Source organism: Desmodus rotundus, chromosome 1, assembly GCF_022682495.2.
Source record: "Desmodus rotundus isolate HL8 chromosome 1, HLdesRot8A.1, whole genome shotgun sequence".
Classification (NCBI taxonomy): Eukaryota; Metazoa; Chordata; class Mammalia; order Chiroptera; family Phyllostomidae; genus Desmodus; species Desmodus rotundus.
This window is the reverse complement of record NC_071387.1, coordinates 98135970-98159172: the sequence shown is the minus strand read 5'-3', so window position 1 is coordinate 98159172 and position 23203 is coordinate 98135970. Positions and strand designations below refer to the sequence as shown.

Genomic DNA, 23203 nt, shown 5'->3' with positions numbered 1-23203 from the left:
ACTGGACCATCAGCACGTCGATCATGGCCTTCTAAGCCCACCTCCTATTTCCCACCGCTTTCCCTATACGCTTACCAATCAGGGGCTTGTAACTCCAGGTTGTTTGCATACGCCCCCTTCCTTCCGGTAGACGGGAGCTGGCTGGTGGCTGTCCCCGTGGTGAGGTGATGCAGCTGTGGCCAGGAGGACTAAACCCCTAGTAAGCTGCGGCCGGAGGCTTCCGCAAAGACCCCAGAGAGCGGACGGCCCCCTGGAACTGCGCTTGCGGAAGCCGACCTCCCGCGACGGGGGCGTGACGGGGGCAAAGGCAGCCAATCGGCGCTGGGGATCCGGGAGAGACTGAGCTTCCCCTTCCAGAAGGGGGCGGGGTCCAGGGGGCTGCGGTTGGGTCCGGGCTGTGGCTAGCTGGGACTGTGCGGGAGGCCACTCTGAGCGAGTTAAGAGAGCTTCCCCGGCGTGCAGGCCGGGGCTTAGGCCCTTTGCCCTGGGCAAGGCTGTAGGCCACGGCGCGTGGCTGTGAAGTCTTAACGTTCTAGAACTACGGTGGCTCTGCAGGTGGGTGCCGCTTCAGCCGACAGAGGTGACCGCAGCACAGGCTTCAGTGGCAGAGTGACAGGGCTCTGCCCCCAAGTGCCTGGGGCGGGGCCAAGATGTCCAGTCGAGTCCGGGTCAGGCTAGGTGAGGGGATTCAGGAGGGCCCACAAGGCGAGGCAGGACGTGGGGCTCTGAGGCTTGACTATGGAGGCCTCCAGGAGGAAGTGACTTTGGGGTTGTTTACAGGATGCATGGGTTATTTTTCTTTTCCTTTTTTTAAAGTATATTTTCTTGATTATGCTATTACAGTTGTCCCAATTTTTCCCCCTCTGCCCAATATCCCCTTCCCTCCAGCAATGCCCCCCCCCCCCTTAGTTTATGTCCATGGGTTGTGCATATAAGTTCCTTGGCTTCTCCATTTCCTATACTATTCTTAACCTCCCCCTATTTTGTACCTACCAATTATGCTTCTTATTCCCTGTACCATTTCCCCTGTTCTTCCCCTTCCCCCTACCCATTGACAGCGCTCCAAATGATCTCCATATCCATGATTCTCTTCCTATTCTAGTTGTTTACTTATTGTTTTTTAGATTCAGTTGTTGATAGTTATGAGTTTGTTGTCATTTTACTGTTCATAGTTTTGATCTTCTTTTTCTTAAGTCATTTATCATTTCAAAAAATAAGGGCCTGGTGATGATGAACTCCTTAGCTTTACCTTGTATGGGAAACACTTTTATCTGCCCTTCAATTCTAAATGATAGCTTTGTTGGATAGAGTAATATTTGGTTGTAGCTCCTTCCTTTTCATCACTTTGACTACTTCCTGCCTGTCCCTTACTGCCTGGCAAGTTTTTTTGAGAAATCAGCTGACAATCTTATGGGCCCTCCTTTGTAGGTAACTCTCTTCTTTTCTCTTGCTGCTTTTAAGATACTTTTTTATCTTTGAACTTTGGCATTTTAATTATGATGTGTGTTGGTGTGGTCCACTTTGGGTCCAACTTGTTTGGGACTCTCTGTGCTTCCCAGACTTGTATGTCTTTCTTTCACCAAATTAGGGAAGTTTTCTTTCGTTATTTTTTCAAATAAGTTTTCAATTTCTTGCTCTTCCTCTTCTCCTTCTGGCACCCCTGTGATTCAGATGTTGGTACATTTGGAGATGGCCCAGAGGCTCCTTAGACTATACTTTTTTTGAATTCTTGTTTCTTTATTCTCTCCTGGTTGATTGTTTATTTATTCCTTCTGTTCCAAGTCATTGGTTTGAATCCTGGCTTCCTTCCCTTCACTGTGGGTTCCCTGTGGAACATTACCCTACCCTGAGACACATTTTTCTGTTTCACTTAATGTAGCCTCCATTTCTTCCCTTATGCTTCTGGCGTTCTCAGTAAGTTCTCTGAGCATTCTTATCACCAGTGTTTTAAACTTGCATCTGATAGGCTGGCTATCTCTATTTTGCTTAGTTCTTTTTCTGGGCTTCGTTTTGTTCTTTCATTTGGGCCATATTTCTTTGTCTCCTCAATTCGGCAGCCTCCCTGTGTTTGTTTCTGTGTACTAGGTAGAGCTGCTTTGACTCCCTGTCTTAGCACATCTGTTAAGTTGTATGGGGTGGAGCCTTAGGTATTTGCCAGGGTAGGGTAATGCACTTCACTGCTTTGTGGCTCTGTACTTTGGGGAGGGGTCGGAGAGAGGACAGTGCCACTGTCTGGCTGCTAGAGGCTTGCTTGGCACTCACTCTATTTTCAGTCACTTCATCCTCTTCCTGTATGTGACTGCCAACCCTCTAGCTGCTACCCTGGTGGTGGTTCCCAAGAATGGGTGGGTTACCGTACTTCTAGGACTGTGCGGACCCTTTAAATGGGCTCTCCTGAGACTGGCAGTTTCTTCTGCCACCCCAAGCCCCACTGGTTTTCACAGCCAGAAGTTATGAGGCTTTATTTCCCGGCGCTGGAACCCTGGGCTGTGCGGTCTGGCCTGGAGCTGGGCTGGGATCACTCACTCCCAAGGTGTCCCTCCCAATTTTTCTCCACCACACGTGAACGTGAGACTGCCTGATCCACCACCAGCTGCTGCTCCACCGCCTGCGTCGCACCACTTCCTCCCCACCCTGGCTCCCTGGCTCCCTCCTACTCTTCTGGATGAATATGGCTTAAGTCCTTGGTTGTCAGACTTCCATACAGTTCACTATTCTGGCAGTTCTGGGTGTTTTTTATTTTGAGGTCAGTTGTGATCCATCTATGGTTGTGCAAGGAGGCGAAGCGTGTCTGCCCACACCTCCCTCCTGACTGGAAGCCAGGGTTATTTTTCTTAACGGGCAAAGAAGTATGAAAAGCCTGTGAACATGTGTGAACATAAGTTTCACTCTGTGAAATGGAAATTAAAGCAAAATAATACTCTTTTCACCCATCAGAGTGGCAAAATCTCTTGTGGGCCAGGATGTGGGGAACAGCTCTCAGGGAGGTAAGTTGGACTGGCTAATAATTCCACATCTGATTTAGTATGAAGAAGTCCTTAGAAAGGAGCTCAGAGAACTTCCTTGCAGCACGGTAGCGACGGTGGGCATCAGGGAACTGACGGGGAGCTACTCAGCTAACCAGGTGAGCGACATAAGGTGCAGACAGCACCCACGTGGGAAGCAGGCACATCAGTGGATGAACAAAATGTGGTTTATCCACAAGACTATATTCATCCATAAAAAGGAATGAAATACTGTTAAATGCTACATTCCGTTTATATGAAACTTCCAGCATAGGCAAAACCAGAGACAGAAAGTAGATTAGTGGTCACCAGGGCCTGGGGTAGGGAGAAATGGTGAGTGACTGCTTAAGGGGTATGGGTTTCTTTCTGGGGTGACAAAAGTCCTAAAATCAATGATGGTCATATTACTTGGTAAAGTTACTACAAATCATTCAATTGTGCACTCACAATGGGTGAATTTTATGATACGTAAAACATGCCCTCAATATAGCTGTTTAAAAACATAATAAAAGTTGTCAAAACGGAGCCAAATGCAGCCCTTACTAGACCAGGCACAGAGTGGAGTGTGCTAGGCAGAAGCCACACGAGAGTTTGGGCTTCCTAAAAATCAGATCTGTACAGCAGGAACAACACAGTAACCCAGGCCCCAGTGCGCTGCACCGAGGGCAGGCTGGCTGGCATTCCTCCCAGCAGGCGAGGAATGGGCAGTAGGAACTCTCCTTCCAAGGGGTCACTGCATCTGTACCATGCCTTTGGCTGTAGGTGGTCTTTACAGAGAGCAATCCCCTTCATGGGCAGCACCACGCTGCGTGACCTCCCATCCTGAAGCTGAAGACAGCCTTTACTGCACAGCAGGCCACACGGATGCTTCCTTTTCCTGTCGGCGTGCTGCCTGGGGAGACTTCGTAAGGGGCAGGTCCCTTTGTTAGGTGGGCAGAACCTGATGAGATCCTGGGCCTTCCTCTCTGCCTTCAGTGAGAGGGTATCCAGGTATCCTCCAGGCCCTTTGGGGAAGCAGGAAGCTGGGACACGAGGGCAGAGGCTAGCCAGGGATGGGCAGGGTCACTAGGAACCTTGGTGGTCCTGCTTGTGCATTTCCTCAGGCCATGCCCCCTCCCCCAGGAATGGCTGTTCCCTGGATGTCAGATTACAGCAGTGCCTCCCATGTTTACAGAAAGGGCGCACCCGCCCACAACACAATGTTTACAGAAACAGCCAGCAGTCTTGTTGGCCCTCAGCTGGTCAGGGGTGGGGCACTGAGTCCCCGGAGGGGCTAGGGACTGAGCAGTGACCACTGGCAGGTCAGGTAGGGCCCTTGGGGTCATCAGGTAAGGAGTCTCTGCCCAGCCTTGAGCCTACCTCTGCCATGGCCCTGCCCGCTCCCTGCTCTGAAGTCACCCAGTCCCCTCTCCAGGGGAAGCACTGTGGTGTTAAGTTTTTTTCCCCTCACACAAGGACATTTTTTTTTCATGGCTCTTAGAGAGAGGGGAAGGGAGGGAGGGAGGAAGGGAGACAAACATTGTGAGAAACATCCATCAGCTGCCTCTCTCACACGTCCAAACCCAGGCATGTGCCATGACTGGGAATCAAACCTATGACCCTTCAGTCCATGGGACCACGGGACGAAGCTCCAACCAACCGAGCTACACCAGCCAGGGCGGCATGCACATTTTCTGACTGGGCCTTTCCCCGCACAGCCTGTGGAGCAGGCGCAGCCATCGCAGGTTGGGAGCCTGTTCATGGGGTGTGATTCTGGGAGCAGGACTGGGTGACCCCCTGGCAGGGCCTTCTGGTTCTTTGCTGGGATCCTACATCTCAGACACCCAGCTACAGAGCAAAAAGGCGCCACAGGAACCCATAGAGTCTGAGGCAGCAGGGCCCAGTTGAAGGAGGGTTGTCAGAGGGGTGCCACTCCCTGGTGCCCAGGAGGCCTTATGGAGAGAGTAGCTGCCTTCCTGCTCAGCAGCATACCCTTGTGCAGGGTCGTCCTGGGGCTGAGTGCCAGGCCTGAACTGGGGACTGACGAGGGGACAAGACAGTATTCTAGTCGCTAAGGGACCTCAGGCCAAGGACAAGGCAGCTCACATAGCCTTCTGGTTGCAGGTCCTGGGTCAGCTGTGCTCAGGCACTGTGCTAAGCAGTTGAGGAGGTCTGGGAACCTTCTCCCTTGTGGTTCCCACGCCCCCTGGCTCTGGGCAAGATAGGGACAGGCCCCCAGACAAAGCCTCTGTTCAGGTATGGAGTGGGGGTACAAGGGGAGAGGTCTGGGGTATCTTTGCCCCCTCTCCAGGAGACCCACTGTTCTCTTGCTGTACCCCAGGCCCTCCCCTCTAAGAAACATCTGGGGTTTAACCAATAGGGCAAATGGACCTTGGCCCTGAAGCTCTGGACAGAGGCTCTCTCGAGCACCCACAAAAGTTTCAGTTGCTCTGGATGCCCTGGCCCAGGTTTGGTGCCATGGAGAGGCCCCACTGAAGTCCCACAGGTGGACAGAGCCAGAAACCTCTCTGTGCGTGTCTGGCAAGAACCAGGCCTGGCACCAGAGCTGTCATTCAGGAAACCTGGCACAGAGGGCCGCAGCTGCCAGGCCGACCTGTGGCATGGCCACCATGTTATAGTGGTCTGAGCCAAGCAGCAGCACCCTCCCCTGACAGGGGCCCCAACAGGAGGGGTAGAGGGCAAAAGTGGGCAAAGGATGAGCAGGTCGGCCAGGGAAGGTGGGGAGATAATTCAGCAAATTCCAGAAATACAGGTGTAGAGGCCATTTTCAGCAGGCGCTGCAGGCGCTGTCCCTGCCCACCAGGACGTGCAGGGCCCACTGTGGGTGGCAGTGCAGGCCTACGAGTTGCTGAGTGACCTCTGGGCCAGCCCCTCCTCAGTCAGGACAACAGCAGCAGAGGCTGCCACCGGAAGATTTTTGGAGGCTATAGGACAGTCAAGGAGTGCCTGTGAAGAGTCCTTGAGTTTCAGGTGGTGATATATTCATCAGAGCCAGGCGTGGCTCCCCCCTCAACCGCAGGAGGGCCTGCACCCCTGGCCTGGGAGACCCTCCATACAAGAACAAGGCTGACACCGGAAAGCAAGTGGCCCTGGGTCCACCCACCCACACTAGGACATCTTCAAGGAGCCAGAGCCTACACACCCACCCACCAGACCTGCTCCAGGAGACAGGGTGCCCAGTGCCCCCAATCTTGGTATCATCAGAAGAGATGTGGTAGTTATCTCAGAATAAACAGTGGGGACCAGCTGTCCCACCACGCCAGGAGAAGGGGATCCCCCGCTCCCATTGCACTTGGGGCGATGAAAAGGCAATGTCACACTCAAATACACGGAAGGCTTTAATGTCACAGCAGAGAAAAGCGGAGCCAGGACTGGTCCCACCAGATGGTGGGGACTCCCCCTGCAACCCCCCTCTGTGGTCTGCAGCCAAGGAGTGTGGGAAGCAGAAGTGAACAGTTCTGCATGCCCCACAATGGACAGGGAGCACCGCCCTCCCCCCCCCCCCCCCCCAACTATGGCACGAAGTTGCAACTCCAAGATGACAAACTGCACGTGATGCCACCACACCTTCAGGCTTCCTCACCCTGGGGATTCTGTGACTCACAGTCACACAGACCCCGCAGCCAGCCAGCAGGCAGGTGCGGTCTGAGTGTCAGGCCCTCCCCGGAGGGGCACAGAAGCATCTGCCCAGGACCTGTCTGCTTTGTTAAGAAACTAGTAAGGGGAGATGGGAGATTTAGCCAAGAGGGCTGTTCTGCAGGAGCATGGGGCAGGAACTGGGCAGCCAGGTGGGTGCGAACTCAGCTTCTAGCAAAGCACCCCATATACCCTGGCTTCACACGGGGAATTCCAAAGGATGTGAGTGGCTTCCCCTGCATAGCAATTTCCCCAGAAGCATCCATCACAAGTAACCCTGTGCAATTCAGGGTGTGGGGGGCACTGCCTCACTGGGGATGCCGGTTTGGGCCAGGGGTCAGCAGTTGCTTGGATCCCCCACATTGGCTGGCCACTGCCCCACTGAGGCAGCTGGGATATATTGGGGACCCAGAAGTGCATCTGCAGAAAAAGCCCCAAGGAAGGAGATGCTTGAGAGTCAGAGCCTCAAGAACTGTTGAGTGCCACCTGGGAGGAGTCCCTCCACCCCATGACAAGGTTGAGCCACCATGGAGTGCCCAGGGAGACATGTCAGCTCACCCCACTAGGAAAGGACATGGTGGGCAGAGGTGGGGCCCTGCAAACCCCTCCCAGGCAGGGGGGCTCCTGGGCAGGCGCAGGGGTGGAGGGACTGGGCTAATGGCGTCATCATGACACAGAGCAAGCGGGCCCCGAGGCAAACAGCGCTGTTACAGTGCACGGGCAGGCTGATCTCGCTGGGCACCCCCACCCCGGCATCCTCCTGCCCGCCACCCCATGGCCTCAAATTCCACCTGGTAGTTGGGAGGATATGCGACAGGCAAGGCCTGCGGTGGTCCCAGACAACTGGGGGCAGGAAAGTCAGAGTGAAGGGCCACGTGCTGCCTGACAGTCAACACCACCCCAGGGTAGAGGGCTGACTGTGGTCGTGCAATGGTGCAGAGTGGGCTGGTGGCTGGGACCCCTCAGTCCTGTTTGTCCCCCCTCTGCCTCCAGGGGTAGATGAGCTCCCCGAAGAATAGCTTGCGGCACAAGGAGCCCCAGGAGTGCTTGGGGTGGCAGCCACAGCTGGGGAGGCGGTAGGTGTGTACCACGCGATTGTAGGGCAGGGGGTTTATCTGAAAGCAGAACAGCAGCAGTCAGCCTGAGCAAAGCCCCAACTCCTGGGGCTTGAGGTCTCTGGGCCTCAAAAACCCTTGTGGGGAGGTCCCTGGGCTAAACAATTGCGTGCCAAGGCCAGCTCTGTGCCAGCTGGGCTCTCACCAGTGGTCCATGGGGCAGGATGAGCAGCTCAGGAGGGAATGATCTGCTCTGAGCAGGCTACAGGGAGGAGCAGCGGGCTGGGCTGGCAGACTGCAGACCCCTGGGCATCTGACCTCCCCCAGTGACCCTCAAGCCAACCCGCCCACCTAGACTTAACACTGGCACCCAGTGAGTCACCCAGGGGGGTCACCCAGCAAATAGCCTGCTCCCTCCTGAAGGCTGGAGGCCCCAAGACCTTTTTCAAATAAAGGCGTCCAACAGAGAACAATGTGTGTCCTGACTTTCGCCAAATCTGTGCTATTCTACCTGGAACAAAAGCTCTCAGGGCTCAGGGCAGGATTCGGGAACCCAGGGACAAGCAGGCAGGCGCGCTGGATATTTGACAGTGCAGGGGGTCCCGTCCAGGGGCTCTGCTGGGGAAGATCCCAGGCAGAGATGGTCATGGTGCCCAGAGGCCTTGGGGGTGGGAGAATCTCCCCTTGGGCCCCACCTGTCAGCTCTGCTGGGCCCTTCTGCTTGTCCCTTACCCTAGGCCCGTGATGTTCCCAACCCAGGGTGGCATGGAAGAGCCTGATCCCAGCTGCCCAGGAACATGAGCAGTATCATGGCCGGGGCGGGGGGAGGATCTGTCCATAGGCAGTAGCATTAGGGGTGCGCGGACGCCTTACCTGCATCAGGAGACGGAGGGGCCTCCCAGCCTCATGCTCCAGGACTCGAAACTTCACACCAGCTGGAGGGAGAACAAGGTGTCCGTGAGGGAGAGGAATGGCCCCCAGAGCCCAGCAGTCCCATTAGTCCTCCTGCTCTGTGTGTCAGCAGAGGCAGCGTGGCCAAAGGGGCTCTGGCAGTGACAGCCCCTTCATCTCTGGGTGGCACTCAGAGGCTACCTGGGCCTTCCACCCCTCCCATCCTTCCCGTCTGCAACTTCGAATGGGCTGCTGGGCAGAGAGCAAAGCCTCCTGTACAACCCCACTGAAAGGAACAGGCTGAATGTCTGGCCGGCAGGGACAAGCAGCTGGGTGGTGGGGCACAGTCTGTGCTGCTTTCCGAACAAGGCTTGGGTTTTCCCACGGAGCCACTGGGCACTTGCTGGGTGGCGGCTGCCCTCCTGGCAGCTACATGTCTCCCAAATTCTGTGTGCGTGGCCGACTAGGACCCACCGCGCCCCTGGCCTGCAGTCTGGGCCCCCAAGCCTGGGAATTCCCAGGCCGAAGGTTTTTTGAAAAGAGAAATAGGAGCTAATTATCATTTGATGAAGAGGCCCAAGGCAAACTCAGGGAAGAAGAGAGGAGGCAGCGGCATCTGTGGCCTTTCATGTGAAGTTAAAACAACTCTGCTCTGGCAGCGAGCCAGCGTATGGGGGAGGAGGGTGCGAGTCTCAGGCTCTCCACTTGCATTGTCCAAGCATTCTGAGGTGTGGGTGGAGACTGGGGGCTGAGTGAACTCAGGCAGCACAGTGGATGGGTCCCGGGCCTGGCCACGAGTGGGGAGAGTGCCTTGGAAAGAGGCTGTGAGGGTGTTCGGCAGCAGACGTTAGGCCCAAAGCCCGTAGAAAACCACATTCAGGCCCTCTGGCTCAGGGCTGTCTGGGAGCAGCCACCATGAGCTCTGGGGTGTGCCCCAAGCTGTCCGGTTACAAACTGGGTGCAGGGCCTCCTGGGCATTGTGATCACCTCAGGGGCCATCTGAACAGCTGCCAGACAGGGGCTGTGCTGGAACCTTCCAAGTTTCCCAATATGTTCAAAGTCACTACACCAACCCACAGCCCTGGGACCGGTTAGGTGGGCCTTCCGAGGTCTGAAGTAGGGCAGCCTCCCCTTAGGGGCATGTGGCCAACAGAATGGTTAGTGTCAGCGTGCAAAAACAGGCAGCCACCTGCACAGGGGATGGCCGGAGGTGGCAGGGATGCGGAGTGCTGGCCCAACAATTAGTGGTGTGCTGGGTACAGCGCGGGGGGCACCCCTGTCATACAGGTCTGGCCAGCCCGGTGTCCTCCACCCAGGCCTGCTGCCTCCAAAGTTGAGGGACACCAGCAGGCACACACAGCCTCACACAACCACACAGGGACACATCTTCCCTGAGCCACATTCAGCTACCACCTATACCACCGTGGACAGACCTCAGGGCAGATATTCACGGTTGTCACAGAAAAAGGTGAAAACAAAGAAGGGTCATCTCTACGGCTTCTGAACCCGAGCCCTAACTGGGCCCTCCACGTCCAGCTCAGTGCAGATGCCCGGGGACCAGGCGTCTCTGTCTTCCCTGCCCACCCGCCCTGTGCACACCACCGCCTCCAGGCAGGAGGCACGCGTGGTGCAGTTGGTGCTTCTCCAGGGCCCACCAGTGTGTGCCTGTCCACGCAGCACACAGACCTACCTGCGAGTCTGTAGGGCCGGCAGAGCCGGAGGCCGAGTGCGTACAGCGGTAGGGAGTTGATAAGATCCACGAGTAGATGGATCAGGCCCTGCACAGTGACCACCAGGAGCCGGAGCTGCAGCACAGACAGTGCTCAGGGCCTCTGAGCTGGGACCAGGCCAGAGCCACGCTGCCATGCCCAGAAGCAGAGTAGCCTGATGGGTCCCGGGCCACAATGAAGGGTGACTGGAGCCTTGGGAGATCATGGGAGAGCACGGATCCCACCCTGAGGAGGGCTGAGCATGAAGAGGCAGGAAAGCAGCAGGCAAGAGTGCTTGGTCCTCCCACAAGATCACAGGAAATGATGCTCTGATCCAGAAAAATGAGTCACTGGCTCCTCGGCCCAAGCTACTTAGGTGCTGTTCCCCTCCTTCTATCTGAGCCCCTACCTCCATGCCAGGCACTAAGGGGAGACCACCACTATGACCCACCCACCATGGGTCCTGCCCTCCCTGTACCCAGCTGAGTGTCCCAGAGCAGTGGGTGGTACTCTCCCAGGGTAGGGCCCCTACCCACTCACTGCCAGCACACACTGCCCCGAGAGTCTAGAACAGCCATACCCCACGTGGCCTGCAGCAGTGGATGGCCTGCCCCAAACTGCCAGACTGGCAAGCACAGCTAGCAGCGACCTGTAGGAGCACTGTGGGTAAGGCCCCTCAGTCGGGCGTCACGCCCAGAGTCCCCCATGGCTCACCAGGGTGAACACCAGGTAGTACAGGGCCGTGGTGGGCAGCAGGAAGACCAGGACGGTGAAGAGCAGCGTCCCGATGAACAACTGCCAGGAGAAAAGGCACCTTCAGCATCAGCCGGACCACACGCTGAGGACAGCCCCACCAGCACTGGCCACACCCCTGCCCCCGTCCCCACCAAGCCTGTCCTGTAACTGAGCACAAAGCGGGGATGCCTGCTGATGGGACACTGGCCTCCTAAGACAAATTGGAAAGCCCACTCATGACAGTCCTGTCCAGTACTGGGAGGGGAACAACTGTGTGCCCTCCAGAACCAGTGACACCTGGGGGATGGGGGAGGAGGAGAGAGGACCAGCCAACAGGGTGTACAGCCACATGCACCAAACACCAAAGGGTTGTGAAAATCAGGCAAAAACAAAGGCAGAACAAAACAAAAAAATGTGCCTAGAGGGCACCACGCAGGGCCCACATGTTAGGTGTGAGCAAGCGAACAGGACAGCCAGTGCCAGGCCCTGTGCCTGGGCCACCTTAGGCCCCCTCCTGGGTCATCCTCAGGGCCCACTGCCAAAGTCACTTCTAGTGCCCGCTGACCTGAGGCCCAGTGGCCTCTTGAAAGCAGGGTCCACCTTCCACCTGGGGCAAAGTTCTGCACTAAGGGCCCCACACTGGCCCTGTCCCTTGCAGACTCCGCTGCAGCAAGTGAGCTTCAGGACAGGAGAGCGGCTGCCCCCACGGTGCCCGAGCAGCTACACCGGCCAGGCCCACTCAGCAGGGTCTGTTGCCCTGGAACTGGGAGGTCACACTGGCCAGTTGGGGCCAGGGCGCCCCCCACCCCGTGCAGTGGTTCCAATACCTGGTCCAGGTCGTAAGAGCAGGAGTCCACCCGCTGGCGCAGAACATTCCACTTCTTCCCCCGAAACAGGCGCCAGAGTGAGGACAGGCCACAGATCTTCAGGCAGTAGAGCCTACAGGACACAGGTGCTATCAGGGCCCAGCCCGGGCGCCACCCGCCCCACAGCAACTCAGTCCAGGAAGCCTGTCTGTGGCGCCCAGGGCGTGGAGGGCCGCACCGGGCCGGCCTGTAGGGGTTGGGAGCACACACCCACCTGGCACCATAGACATAGAAGCAGTAGATGTGGAAGGTGAGAAGGGCGATGATGTCCGACAGGATGGACAGGGCAACTGTGAGGCCTAGGCAGGCTGAGAGGCCCACGTGCCACAGGATTCGCTCGATGAAGGGGGACATGAGGTGGATGTAGCCTGGCAGGAGGGGGGTCAGCCCTGAGGGGGTGCTCAGGAGGTCCTGGTCCCCCCAAGTCCTCACTGAGGATGGTACCTGAGGTTGCTAGAAAACTGAGTGACAGGCTATGCCACTGGCCATCCTCCAGTAGAGCAGCCAGCCGACCACAGGAAGGCCCCGTGCACAATGGACACAAGGAAGGCAAGGAGGGACCAAGGGGATGGTGCCAGGTCTGGGCCCCACTGCCCACGCTTTAGGAGCCAAGTCAGGGCTCGCTGGGAAGCACCTTGGCCCACCCACCCACAGCACTCACTGATCCACAAGTGGATGTGGTACAGGAAGAAGCGGCCTAACACCTGGTCCAGTGCCCGGTTCATCTTGAGCCCAGCAGGGGCACCCATCAGCCACTGCAGCAGATGCTGGAGCTCCTCGGCCACTCGCTGGGAGGACACAGAGGGGCGTGTTGTCCATAAACTGGGCCGGCCCATCTGTGCACAGCAAAAGAGACTGGGCTTCCTCCTCCAGGTATCTGGACTGCCGTCTCCAGTCATGACCGGCACATGGGGTTTCCCATACTTGTCTGGCCACGGAGCCCCTCCCCATACATGTTCTGGGACATGGGGCAGAGAGGCACAACCTACAATGCTGACAATCTGCCCATGGCCCTCTAGACAGATAGCCCCTGATGAGAGTCAACCTCCAAATAAAACGTCCTTCCCCCATCTCACCACCCTGGCCACTACAGCCACAGGAACCCTTGGCCCCAGGCTCCAGGATGTGGGACAGACCCAGGCCCACAGGGGGAACCCATGGGCCTGCCCGGGCTTCCTCCGGCAAGGACCCACCCCACCATCTGCCACAGCAGAGGCCTGGGCCTGCCCTAGGTGGATGACCTCAGGTGAGGGTGAGGGTGTCAAGCCCATCAGGGGCCCAGGTAGTAGGTAGGAGGGCAGGAGTGCCACCTAGAGGGAATTACAGAGGGGAACTCAGAGTCAAATCAATGTTGCATGAAGGCCAGAGGCAGCACAGGCAGCCTCACCAGCAGGCAGGGAGGCTGACCACTGTCCCAGCTGCCTGAGGAAGAAGCCAGTGTCCATGTGCCAGGCCGGCCACAGTGGGCAGGCCCTGAGGACTCACAGCCTCATCACTAACGCTGAGGCCACAGGAGTGGCGGCCCTGCCTCACAGTCAGAGGTCTGCCACCACCCCCACCCACTCACCTCGCAGGCCTCTCCCAGCCCTGCATGAAGGCCTTCGCCACGGCAGGAGCAATGAGGAGGGGAACAGAACATTCTTTATAAAGAGAGCTTATTTAATATTTAAAGGATAAGAGCTTGGCAGCAGGAAGAGGCTTTCATTTTTAAATTAAATATTTATATTTCTGAGCAGTTTTGCAGAAGAGAGGTCTAGGGTGAAGTTGGCCACAGGCACAGTACAGAGGAGGCGGCGAGGCAGCCAAGCCCCTTTCCCAGCCCCCAGACTCTCCTTCCTCCTTCCTCTCAGCTGGGCCATGCCGAGAAGCCATGGACACTCTCAGCCTGTGAGGGCTCCTGTCCAGAGTCTGACCTGGCCACAAGTAGGCCCAGGAAGCACCCATGGCTGGACAGTGTCACGGCCAGTAGGGGCTAAGCCCATACAGACCACCCAGTCAAGCCTCAGCCACTCGACCACAAGAGGTCCCTGAAGTGGCCTGTGGGTAGCCTGAGGGGTCAGAGAGACTGCCTTAAGCAAGAAAACCAGCTTCCAACACAAGTGACAGGGCCTTTGGCTCTGAGGAAGGGAGGCAGAGAAGCCGCATGCAGGAAAGGGTGACACGGCAGGGAGGAGGGGGTGGCACCCGGGCCCTGGAAATGTTGCCCATGTGTGCAAGGCAAGTCCAGGAGCACAGCAGATGAGCTGGCATCCGACTCTCAGCACAGGAACTACAGAACCAACGCTGGGAGCGATGTGACCACTGAAAGGTGGGAGGCCAGAGCTCAATCGCACAGACAGCCCCGGACACATGGAAGGTTCCCATGATGCTGACTGAGGAGAGGTGCCAAGCCTTTAAAGGCCAGCCAGGAGAGCAGAAAGAGTCACGCACGGGGGAGGCAATGGGGATAATGTGACACTAGGCTGGGTGGGGGGAGGTGGGTTCCCACTAAAAGCCTCGACCACAGGATGGCGCCCATACACAACCACCTTCAGGAAAACAAGGTGGAAGCCAGGAGCTGCAGTGTGACCCAGCTTGGGAGTGCGGGCACCTGGCAGACCCAAGCCTCTGAAGCTCTCAGGGTCAGTGCTAAGGGCTGTTCCCATGGCCACAAAAAGTGGAGGGGAAGAGCTGCTCTGGCTGGTGCAGGGGCCTCTGCTGACCCCGGGGAAGGGCCCCACCCCCACCACAGGAAACAGGTGCTGGAGTCCAGACCTGGCTCCACCCCATCCAACTCACATCAGCCACAGGGACTAGGGCATCAGCCAGCTGCCCAATGCGGTCTTTCCTGTGGAGCCAGGACAACAGCACAAGGCCTAGGGCCACATCAAGGAGCACGGAGACAAGCATGTTGGCCTTCCTGGAAGAAGGGGTCCAACAGGAGTGGGCGGTGAGTACGGCCTGGCTAGACAGGGTCAGCAAGGATGGGTCTGGTGCGGAAAAGGGGGTGGGGAGAAGGGGCGTGGCCTATGATGCATCTGGCTGGTGCAGAGCAGACCCAGGGCAGGTCCCGAACCTCATCAGCTGGGAGGGGTTCTCGGCTTTCTGGGTGCTGAAGATGAGTGTGAGTTGCTCCAGCCGGTGCCTGAGCTGCTCACAGGTGGAGAGCTTGCTGCAGATGAAGGACAGCGGCCACAGCTTGAACACCCTGTGAAGGAGCAGAGATGGATGGGCCTTCAACTCCTCCTGGAGCTCTCCCACCTACCAGGGAGCAAGGGCTGCCTCCGTGTGCCAACAACCCTCACTGTGCAGACGGGAAGTGCCAGGCCAGGCTCAGCCAGTCCCTAACGGCTCCAAACACTGATGGCCACACCCCTGAACTCAGCAGGGCGGGAACACAGGTGAGAAGGCCCAAAGAGCAGCCCAGTGGGGCTCGTGGTACATTCATGACCATTAACTGGGAGACCAACCATCGCACAAAGTGCTGACCCCATGCCACCTTAGTAGGGACAGAATGTGCTGTCTCACCACCCAGCCCCTTGCTGTGTTGGATGGGTGACCTTCTTCAAGGGTCTCTGGGCTGGCCTGGCTGTCCAATGAGACTGATTTCCCTCCAGGCAAAGGACGCACTCAGATGCTTCCCCAGCCATCCAAATGTTGGGGGGGCGGGCAGCTTGCAAGCAAAGACGAAGAGAGCGCTGCACTGCAACTCAGCCGTGCCCAGAGCCCCTTTCCGCTCACGACCGTGCTGCCCGCAGGGGACATGAAGGGCTTGTGCTAAGTGCAGAGCCACCAACCAGCAAGCACTTAGATTGTTGGGAAGAAAGAGGTCTAGACTTAGAAAAGTTTAAAAGCTTCGTCTCCAACCAAACAGCTTTAAAATGATGCCAAGAAATGAAAAGAAAGAAAGAAAGGGAGGGAGGGAGAGAGAGAGAGAGAGAGAAAGAAAACACGTTCAGCATACACCCCTCCCCGACCAACTCCAATCAAGTGGCAGGTAGCCTCACACTAGCTGCACAGCGGCCCCTCCAGTGTAAGACCAGCCCTGGGCAGCCTGGGCCCCCACAGCACCCCTGGGCCTGCCCTGGGGAAACCAGCGGCTTCATTACTGCAGTGACAGCTGTGACGCGTGAACACCGCTGTGCTGACAACCACCGCCGGTCACCGACCAGCCCCGACGGACGGGCGAATCAGTATTCAGGGCGCGTGAGCAGTTCTTAACTTTTCCTGCTCCTTTGAAAGCTGATAAAATCTAAGAACCTTCTTCCCCCAAAACTGTACCTAGGCTCAGATATGCTTTGACATACTTCATTCCAAAGGAGTCATGGAACTCTACAAGCCACCCATCCCCTGCAGCCCCCACCACCCAAGGCATGCCCACACTCAGCTACCAAGGGCCCTTGCCCTGGTGAGCAGGCAAGGCCAGTGCCCAAACCAGACAACTGGAACCCTGGACCTAAGGAAGAGAGTGCCTGAGAGTGTAGCACAGCTGCTCCCCAGCAGGGAGATGGCTTCTCACAGAAAGAGGGGTCCCTACAGCCCAGCCAGACACCCTGGTGCTGCCCCCAGCATTTCCCAGAGCCCTCGGGGGCTTTTGCAAATCCCTTGGCCAGGCCTGTAGCCAGGAGTGTTCCAGGTGATTCTAGAAAGCAGTCAAGGCTGGGGACCACCACCCCACACCCATGGCTGTCAGTGAACGGGTGCAGGCCCACAGCCTCCAGGGCTGCCCGTCCTCCTATGGGTGCCCGGGCCAAGGAAGCGGGCGGGCCTACGAGTGTTCAGGAGGACAAACCACACCCAAGCAAGGCGAACATCAGCTGTCGGCCAGCAACTACCCCACGTCCCCGTGCCCATCACCTCCGCTCCCTCTCGTGGGCTGGAGCCGTCTGAGGTTCACCCAGTACTTGGTGGGGCCTACTTGGTGGGGCCTACTCGGTGGGGCCTACGCAAGCGCTGAGGTTGCCAGGAAGCCTGGCTCTTCCTCAGGAGTGAGGGCCACCAGAACAGCCCCGCTCAGGACGTCCTCTGAAATACCAGGGGTGGGAGTATGAAAGAGCTGAGGTGTGGGGGGTAGCTATGAGCCTGAGGAGGGCTCATCTGGGCCTATGCCCTGAGGGGGTGGCCTAGGACTCAGGAGTTTGACTCCCTCCCACCCCAGCCCCAGGGGCACCTACCGGCAGGTGCTGGCAGCTGAGAGGAACGACAGCAGGCAGGCCAGCAGCAAGCAGACAGGCCCCGAGGCCTGCTTGGCCAGCTCCACAAGGATGCTGGCTTCCACACCCTCCGACTGCCAGTGGCTCAGCCGCACGAGGCCCTCATCAAACCGGTCACTTCGGAAGAGTGCCTTGCTTCGTGCCACTGTGTCAAAGACAGCAGCCAAGCCACGAGCACTGGTGGTGGCATCTCCAGCCTGGTGATCAGGCTGGGCTGCAGGCGGGTGCAGCTGGGATAGCAGCACCTTGCGCTGGTCATAGAAGATGAGCATGACCTGGTCCTCACTGTGGGCACCAGGGGAGGCTGGCACCTGCTGATGGGTGGCCTTGCAGCTCCAGAACTTGCTGTCCCTCTCCCGGCATAGCTGGAGCCAAGGCTTGTGGGAGAAGATGGCACCCAGGCCCTCCAGGAAGTGGCCCAGGCTCTCCTCAGGCTCCTGCTGATGGTGGCACCAGGTACCCAGCACGGCCACACCTACTTGGCTGGCCTGCTGCACCTGGGCCAAAAGCTCCTTGACCTGGATGGGGATGAAGGGAAAGTGCACCACAGCCAGGACCACGGCGCTGCTCTGCTCCGGGACCCATCGTCCGACCAGTAGGCCGCTGTCTGCTGAGGCGCAGCATGTGGGGAAGAAAGCTTTAAGCACCATGCTGGAGGCACTGGAAGAGAGGGGAGTGGCTTAACTCAGAGCTGCTGCCACCACCACTATGCCTACATGACCCCAGGGTGGCTGGCAGCACTGTGGCTGCAGGCCACAGCCTACATGTGGCACAAACACCCTGATGGGCACATCCCACATGGCCACATAGTTGCGGTGACCAGGTTTGGGGTTCAGTCATGGAGGTGGGTGGGGGGTCCCTGGCTGTCCATCTCCCCAGGGCTCTCACTTTGCCCTGGGCTGTCGTCATAAGCACAGCCCCCAAGTCACCCTCCATCCCCACCCAAGGCACGTCAGTGCTTTCCCCCATCTCGGAAACGAGCAGGCTGAAACAGGGGTGAGGTTACATGGCCTTCTTGGTACTACTCACAAGGAGTGTGGAGATGAACAAGAGGTTTTAACTTCTGTTTTTAAAGAAACTGGTTAGTTTTTTTATGTGTAGCACATGGAAGAATGTACAGCCTCAATAACAAAGTAATGCAAATTAACACTCTGAAGAACCTTGATTTACTTACTATGCTAGCAAAACTAAAGGCGAAAAGTGGAAGAAATTGTTGCTGGGCTGAGGGAAACCGGACATATGCACACTGCTGGTGGCTTGGGCACCAGTACAGATGCCCAGAAAGATGCCTGTTAACCCAAGCCCACCTCCCTGCCCAGTGAGCCTCCTGGAGGGGCCTCAGTGCTCAGAGAACACGCTCAGCTCTCACGGGGCTTCGGCGCACGCTCTGAGCCCGCAGCCTACAGCTGGGCCTGACCTGCCCTGGGAGCACCATGGCAGGGCTCCCAACAGAGGACTGTTTCCTCTTGTCACAGCTGAGCACATCCTTTGGCATGTATCTTCCATCCAGGTAGCTACCCACAAGTGGGAGGGGGAGAACTTCACCAGCCCTGGGGCATCAAGAGATACCATCATCTTCTCTGAGGATGAGGGACACCAGCCTTCCTGGCCACTCATTACCCTCACACAGACCCCCCCAAGCAGCGGCAATTCCTGAATTTTGCGGGATCCTAAGCCTTAACTTGCCCAGAAGCAACCTCACTGGGGATGAGGGCTTCCCAGCAAGCACCTCATTCTTCTACCTGAGCCCCTCCCAGATGAGGCCAGACAAGCAGCAGGACCTCACGCAGCAGGGACTGAGGGAATTCATCTTGAGGCATGCCCATTCGCAGACACTGACTGCCCCACCTCACCAGCATAAAGGGCAGAGCAGCCTCCTTGAGCTAAGATCCCCAAGTTGGAGCTCACGCAAGAGGGAGAAACAAGGGCCTTGGAATGAGCCTGGGCCTCCAGGCCTCAATGCTCACCAGCCCCTTGGGGACAACGGGACAGAGACACACATGTTGGAGCAGTATGACATTGTGGAAGGCACAGGGAACCTTTTCCTGAAGATCAGGGGGCACTGGGAGGCCTCACACAGACAGAAATGCCCAGGGCTTAAGAGGCCACTGATGCAGCTGCTTTCCTCCCCCACAGGCAGCCCAGCCTGGGTCTGGAGGGTGAAGGTCTCTCCCAGCCAGCTTGGGGAAGGGATCTTTCACAGCTGTGGGTTCCAGCTGAAAAGGGTCCATCTGAGTCCAGCAGCAGCAGGACTCCCAAATGCACAACTGGCCTAATGACGAATAGATGCTCTGGGGGAAGCTGGTTACACGGCGTTCACTGTGGGAAACTTCGTCGCGTTGTACACTCTCTTTGTACGCATTATGCTTCATCTACAAAGTTTACTGAAACAAAGGAAAAAAGAAGCAACTCCTCATGTCTAAGGAACAGCAGAAGGCAGAAGATGATGTTCTTATCCGTGGGGTAGTGAGAAAGAACTCTTAACAGATTATGGGGCAAATTCCCATCCCTGCTCCCACCTCAGCCTCTGGGAGTGATGAACACAAAGAAGTCTGCTCACATCACACAGCCAAACAGAGATGAAAGAGCAGGCGATCGATAGCAGAGGTGCAGACGGGAGAAAGCAGGGCAGCAACTTGGGCAACATGCACATCTTTAAAGACTGTGATTTTATAAAAATAAAAATTAAAAAAGGGGGGGAACAAGGACATACACCTGGAAAAGCCAGCCCTGTTAAGAATGACACCAACTTCCCTTATGAAACAACACATTCCTGGATCAGTCAGGGTCTCCTGGACGCCCCTTCCCACAGAACCACAGGCCAACAGGCTACCTTATGGAGTGGGAGGTGTACTTCCCTCTCATCCTCTGCAGGAACTGATTCCAGGGAAAAGCCCAGATATGACTGGCCAGGGACATCTCACTAGCTGAAACCCTCCTCTGTGAAGCCTCCCAGTCACTACTCCTCAATAGCTCACAATTAGTTTTTACCCCATGTCGTTTGTGTTTTAAAAAACATTTTTTTCCTCATGCTTTGTGAACAGTGCTTTCCCCCCTCTCATTTCAGAAGAATGGATTCTATTTTTTGCCCTTTACTGCAGTCAGGGACAACTATAAAGTTCCTCGGACCCTGAATGTCCTTCCGACAGCGGGGCCCAAGTTGCGCGGGTCAAAGGGAACCAGCCAGGTGCCCTTCACTCTGCAGGGTGTTGGGACCAGGCTCCTGGCCCAAAGAACCCACGCGGCCCTGCCACAAATCCACCGGGTCTGGGACAACGCGCTCCTGGGGTGGGGGAGAGCGGGGGAAGGGCTGGCGGGGCCGCTCCCTGCCCTCCTAAGTGGCAGGCCAGCCGTGGGCCGTGGCCAGTGGCGTCCCCATTTTACGGGTGAGGAAACAGAGGCTCCGAGTGGCTAGAGGCATGCGCCGGCTCCGGGAGCAGACGACTCTGGTATAACCTTTCCTTCCCTCGCCTGAGCCCAGTCCCGCCGCCGCCAGGGAGTCGGGGCCCACAGCCGGGTGCCCGGGGCCGGAGGGGCGGCGCCCCAAGGTCACACCACTTGGACGCCGCTTCTACCCGCCAATGCTCACCGGCTGCTCCCAGGGGAAGCGCGCCCTCGGGCGGCGGGTTCGGGGTGGGGTTGGGGACAGCGTTAGACCGGCAGGGGCGGACAACAGCGGCAGTGCCGCGGGTCGCGAGCCCCACTTCCGCCGACTCCTAACGTTGCCGCGCGACGGTCCGGCCCCCAAAGGCGCTCGGACCGCCCGCCGGCCGTGCCCGAGCGTTCCGCGCACGCAAAGTTCCCTTTCCCGGAGCCCGTGGCCGGCGTGCGCAGCGTCCTCATCCCGCCACAGCCTCCTTGTTACCCACCCCTGCAGGGTCCTTGCCCCTCCATGCAGCATTTTTGTGCTCCCCTCAGTGTCCTTGTCCCCCCATCCATTCTACCCGCAGCATCCCCAGCACCCCTCCCTTGTAGTCCCTCCACCTTCCCACAGTGCCAAAGCTCCCCGGGATTTCCTCACCTGAAGAACCCGGGCTTTTGAAGGGCCCCTACTCTCCCAGAGTGAAAGGGCCCCCAGGCCCTACGTGTGATTCCAGAAAGAGCTGCCCAAGCCCCAGGCTGCCCCTTCCCTTAGCACATTGGTCTCTGTAGAAGCTCGCCCCCAGATCCCATCCCGACCCCCACCCCTTGCCCCAGGAGCAGGTGGACTAGGAAATGGTTGGGCCCTGGAGGACCAGCCCAGAGGCTTCTGCCATCTGCTCATCAGGAGGAGCTCCTGGCCCCTCCTGCCCTGGGGAACAATCACCCTAACAGCCGCAACAACTATTGAGCACCTACCGGACACACTTTACACTGACCCATTTAATCGCCCACCAACAGGGCTGGGATGTTTAGAGGGAAACGTATCAGAGGTGAATGGCCTAAAAACCACAGACCCCAATGCCCTGGTGATAGACAGGATCTCCCCTTCATTGGCCCTCGGGGTCAGGACCAGGCACTGTCCCCTCTGGATGAAGACCCCTCACTGGGACTAGGAGCCTGGCTAGGCACCAGACTCAGAGTCACCCCACACTTCCCCACCCTTTTGGGGTCTCATTTCCATGCTCTCTTTTTTTTTAATTTTTAAAAATAGCCCTGGCTGGTGTGGCTCAGTGGATCGCGTGCTAGCCTGTGAACCAAAGGGTCACTGGTTCAATTCCCAGTCAGGACGCATGCCTGAGTCGTGAACCAAGTCCCCAGAAGGGGGCACGCAAGAGGAAACCACACATTGATGTTTCTCTCTCTCCTTCCCTTCCCCTCTCTAAAAATAAATAAATAAAATCTTTAAAAAATATTTTTTAAAATAATATCTATTGATTTTAGAGAGAGAAGAAGGGAGAGAGAGAGAGAGAGAGAAACATTGGCGTGAGAGAGAACCATCAATTTGCTGCCTCCTGTACGCATCCCAACCTAGGATCGAACCCACAACCTTTTGATGTATGGGACACTGAAACCAGCTGAGCCACACTGACCAGGGCTCCCTGCTGTTTTTAAGCAGCAGGAGTCTGTCCTCATAGGAAGGCTCTCCTAGACTTGACCACCATCCGGAACCCTCCCAGCACCCCCACCCATGAGCTTGGAGCTGTTCAGTCCTAGTTTACAGAGGAGAAAATGAATGATTAGAGAGCCCGTGAGACAGTCTCACATGAGAGAAGTGGCCAGGGCCATGGAGGCTCCCAATCCAGCCATGTGACACCCCAGGGTGCCCCCAGGGGGCCTCCAGGGTAGCCCTTCCTCTGCCTCCCCCTTACCTCAGCTATGCCCAGAGAGGCTGCAGGAGGCTTGGAACCTGACGCGTCTCTGAGGGTGAGGGGCTGTGAGGGCCGCACCCTTGCCAAGGCCGCCCAGCCCAGCCTGACCCAGCCCAGCCGCACCCTCCCTGCCTGCCTGTGACTGATTATGATACTGGGACTGGGGTACCTGGCGGGAGAGCCTGCCTGGGTAAGTACTGGCTGCTGGCCTAACACACTAAAGATCTCCAGGCTTCAGCTGCTGGCCGCGAAGCTCGAGCCTCCTGGGCCGTAAGCCAGCAGTCCAGGGCCTGAGTGGACATGGGGGCAGTGAGTGCTGGGGAACAGTGAACTGGGGCATGGAGAGGACTCAACTTTGGAGGCTGGGAGGCAGCTGATTTGTGACTTCTGACAAAGTCTGAATTCTTTCCAAGAGGAAGACAGGTGGCCAGCCCAGGGCCTGGCCCAGTAGGTTCTCAGCAAATGTGCAGATCAGAAAGGCATGTCTGGCAGCCCTGAAGGACTCCAGCCCCTGAATGCTTTACTCACAGTGGCCTGGGAACCTAGGCACCGGACCTACGCTAGGTGAGGGGGCTGCTGGCATCTAAGCCCACCTGGACAGGACAGATACAAGAGGTACTGGTGTTACCGGACGGGGGCCAGGCCCTGAGCAGGTCTGCCCAGGGCCAGTTGTAGTGTGTGGGTCCTTGACTTCATGTAGCAAAGATTTCACAACACAAGTCCAGGTGACTGTGAGGATACATTAATTAAAGCTGGGGACAGTAAACAAGGAAGGGCCTAGCATAGAGGAAGCAATGGGAGAGCCTAGTCAGGGCTGCCTGGG

The 23203-nt window shown here is 57.3% G+C and overlaps 2 protein-coding genes across 7 annotated transcripts in view; both read right to left on the bottom strand.

Moving 5' to 3' along the window:
- Positions 1-523, bottom strand: part of RAB40C (RAB40C, member RAS oncogene family) — a 33364-nt gene extending 32841 nt beyond the window's left edge. Inside the window, exon 1 of the mRNA XM_053927497.2 lies at positions 76-523. The gene's annotated coding sequence lies outside the window, so the exon portion shown is untranslated. The remainder of the gene's footprint in view (positions 1-75) is intronic.
- Positions 524-6330: 5807 nt separating this feature from the next.
- Positions 6331-22515, bottom strand: PIGQ (phosphatidylinositol glycan anchor biosynthesis class Q). 6 transcript variants are annotated; one of them, XM_045189682.3, is made up of 12 exons: positions 20679-20820; positions 19129-19473; positions 17051-17749; positions 14953-15084; positions 14676-14796; positions 12559-12733; positions 12112-12265; positions 11859-11970; positions 11011-11091; positions 10278-10392; positions 8570-8631; positions 6331-7756 (listed from the first exon to the last, which is right to left on the bottom strand). In XM_045189682.3, exons 3-12 carry the CDS (start codon positions 17737-17739, stop codon positions 7604-7606), a joined length of 1794 nt encoding a protein of 597 aa, XP_045045617.1. In that variant the 5' UTR covers positions 17740-17749; positions 19129-19473; positions 20679-20820; the 3' UTR covers positions 6331-7603. The 6 variants fall into 6 exon arrangements, with proteins under 6 accessions (XP_045045617.1, XP_045045616.1, XP_045045615.1 ...); XM_045189681.2 differs by lacking the exons at positions 19129-19473; positions 20679-20820 and adding an exon at positions 22381-22515; XM_045189680.2 differs by lacking the exon at positions 19129-19473 and having other exon boundaries at positions 20679-20825.
- Positions 22516-23203: the final 688 nt, after the last annotated feature.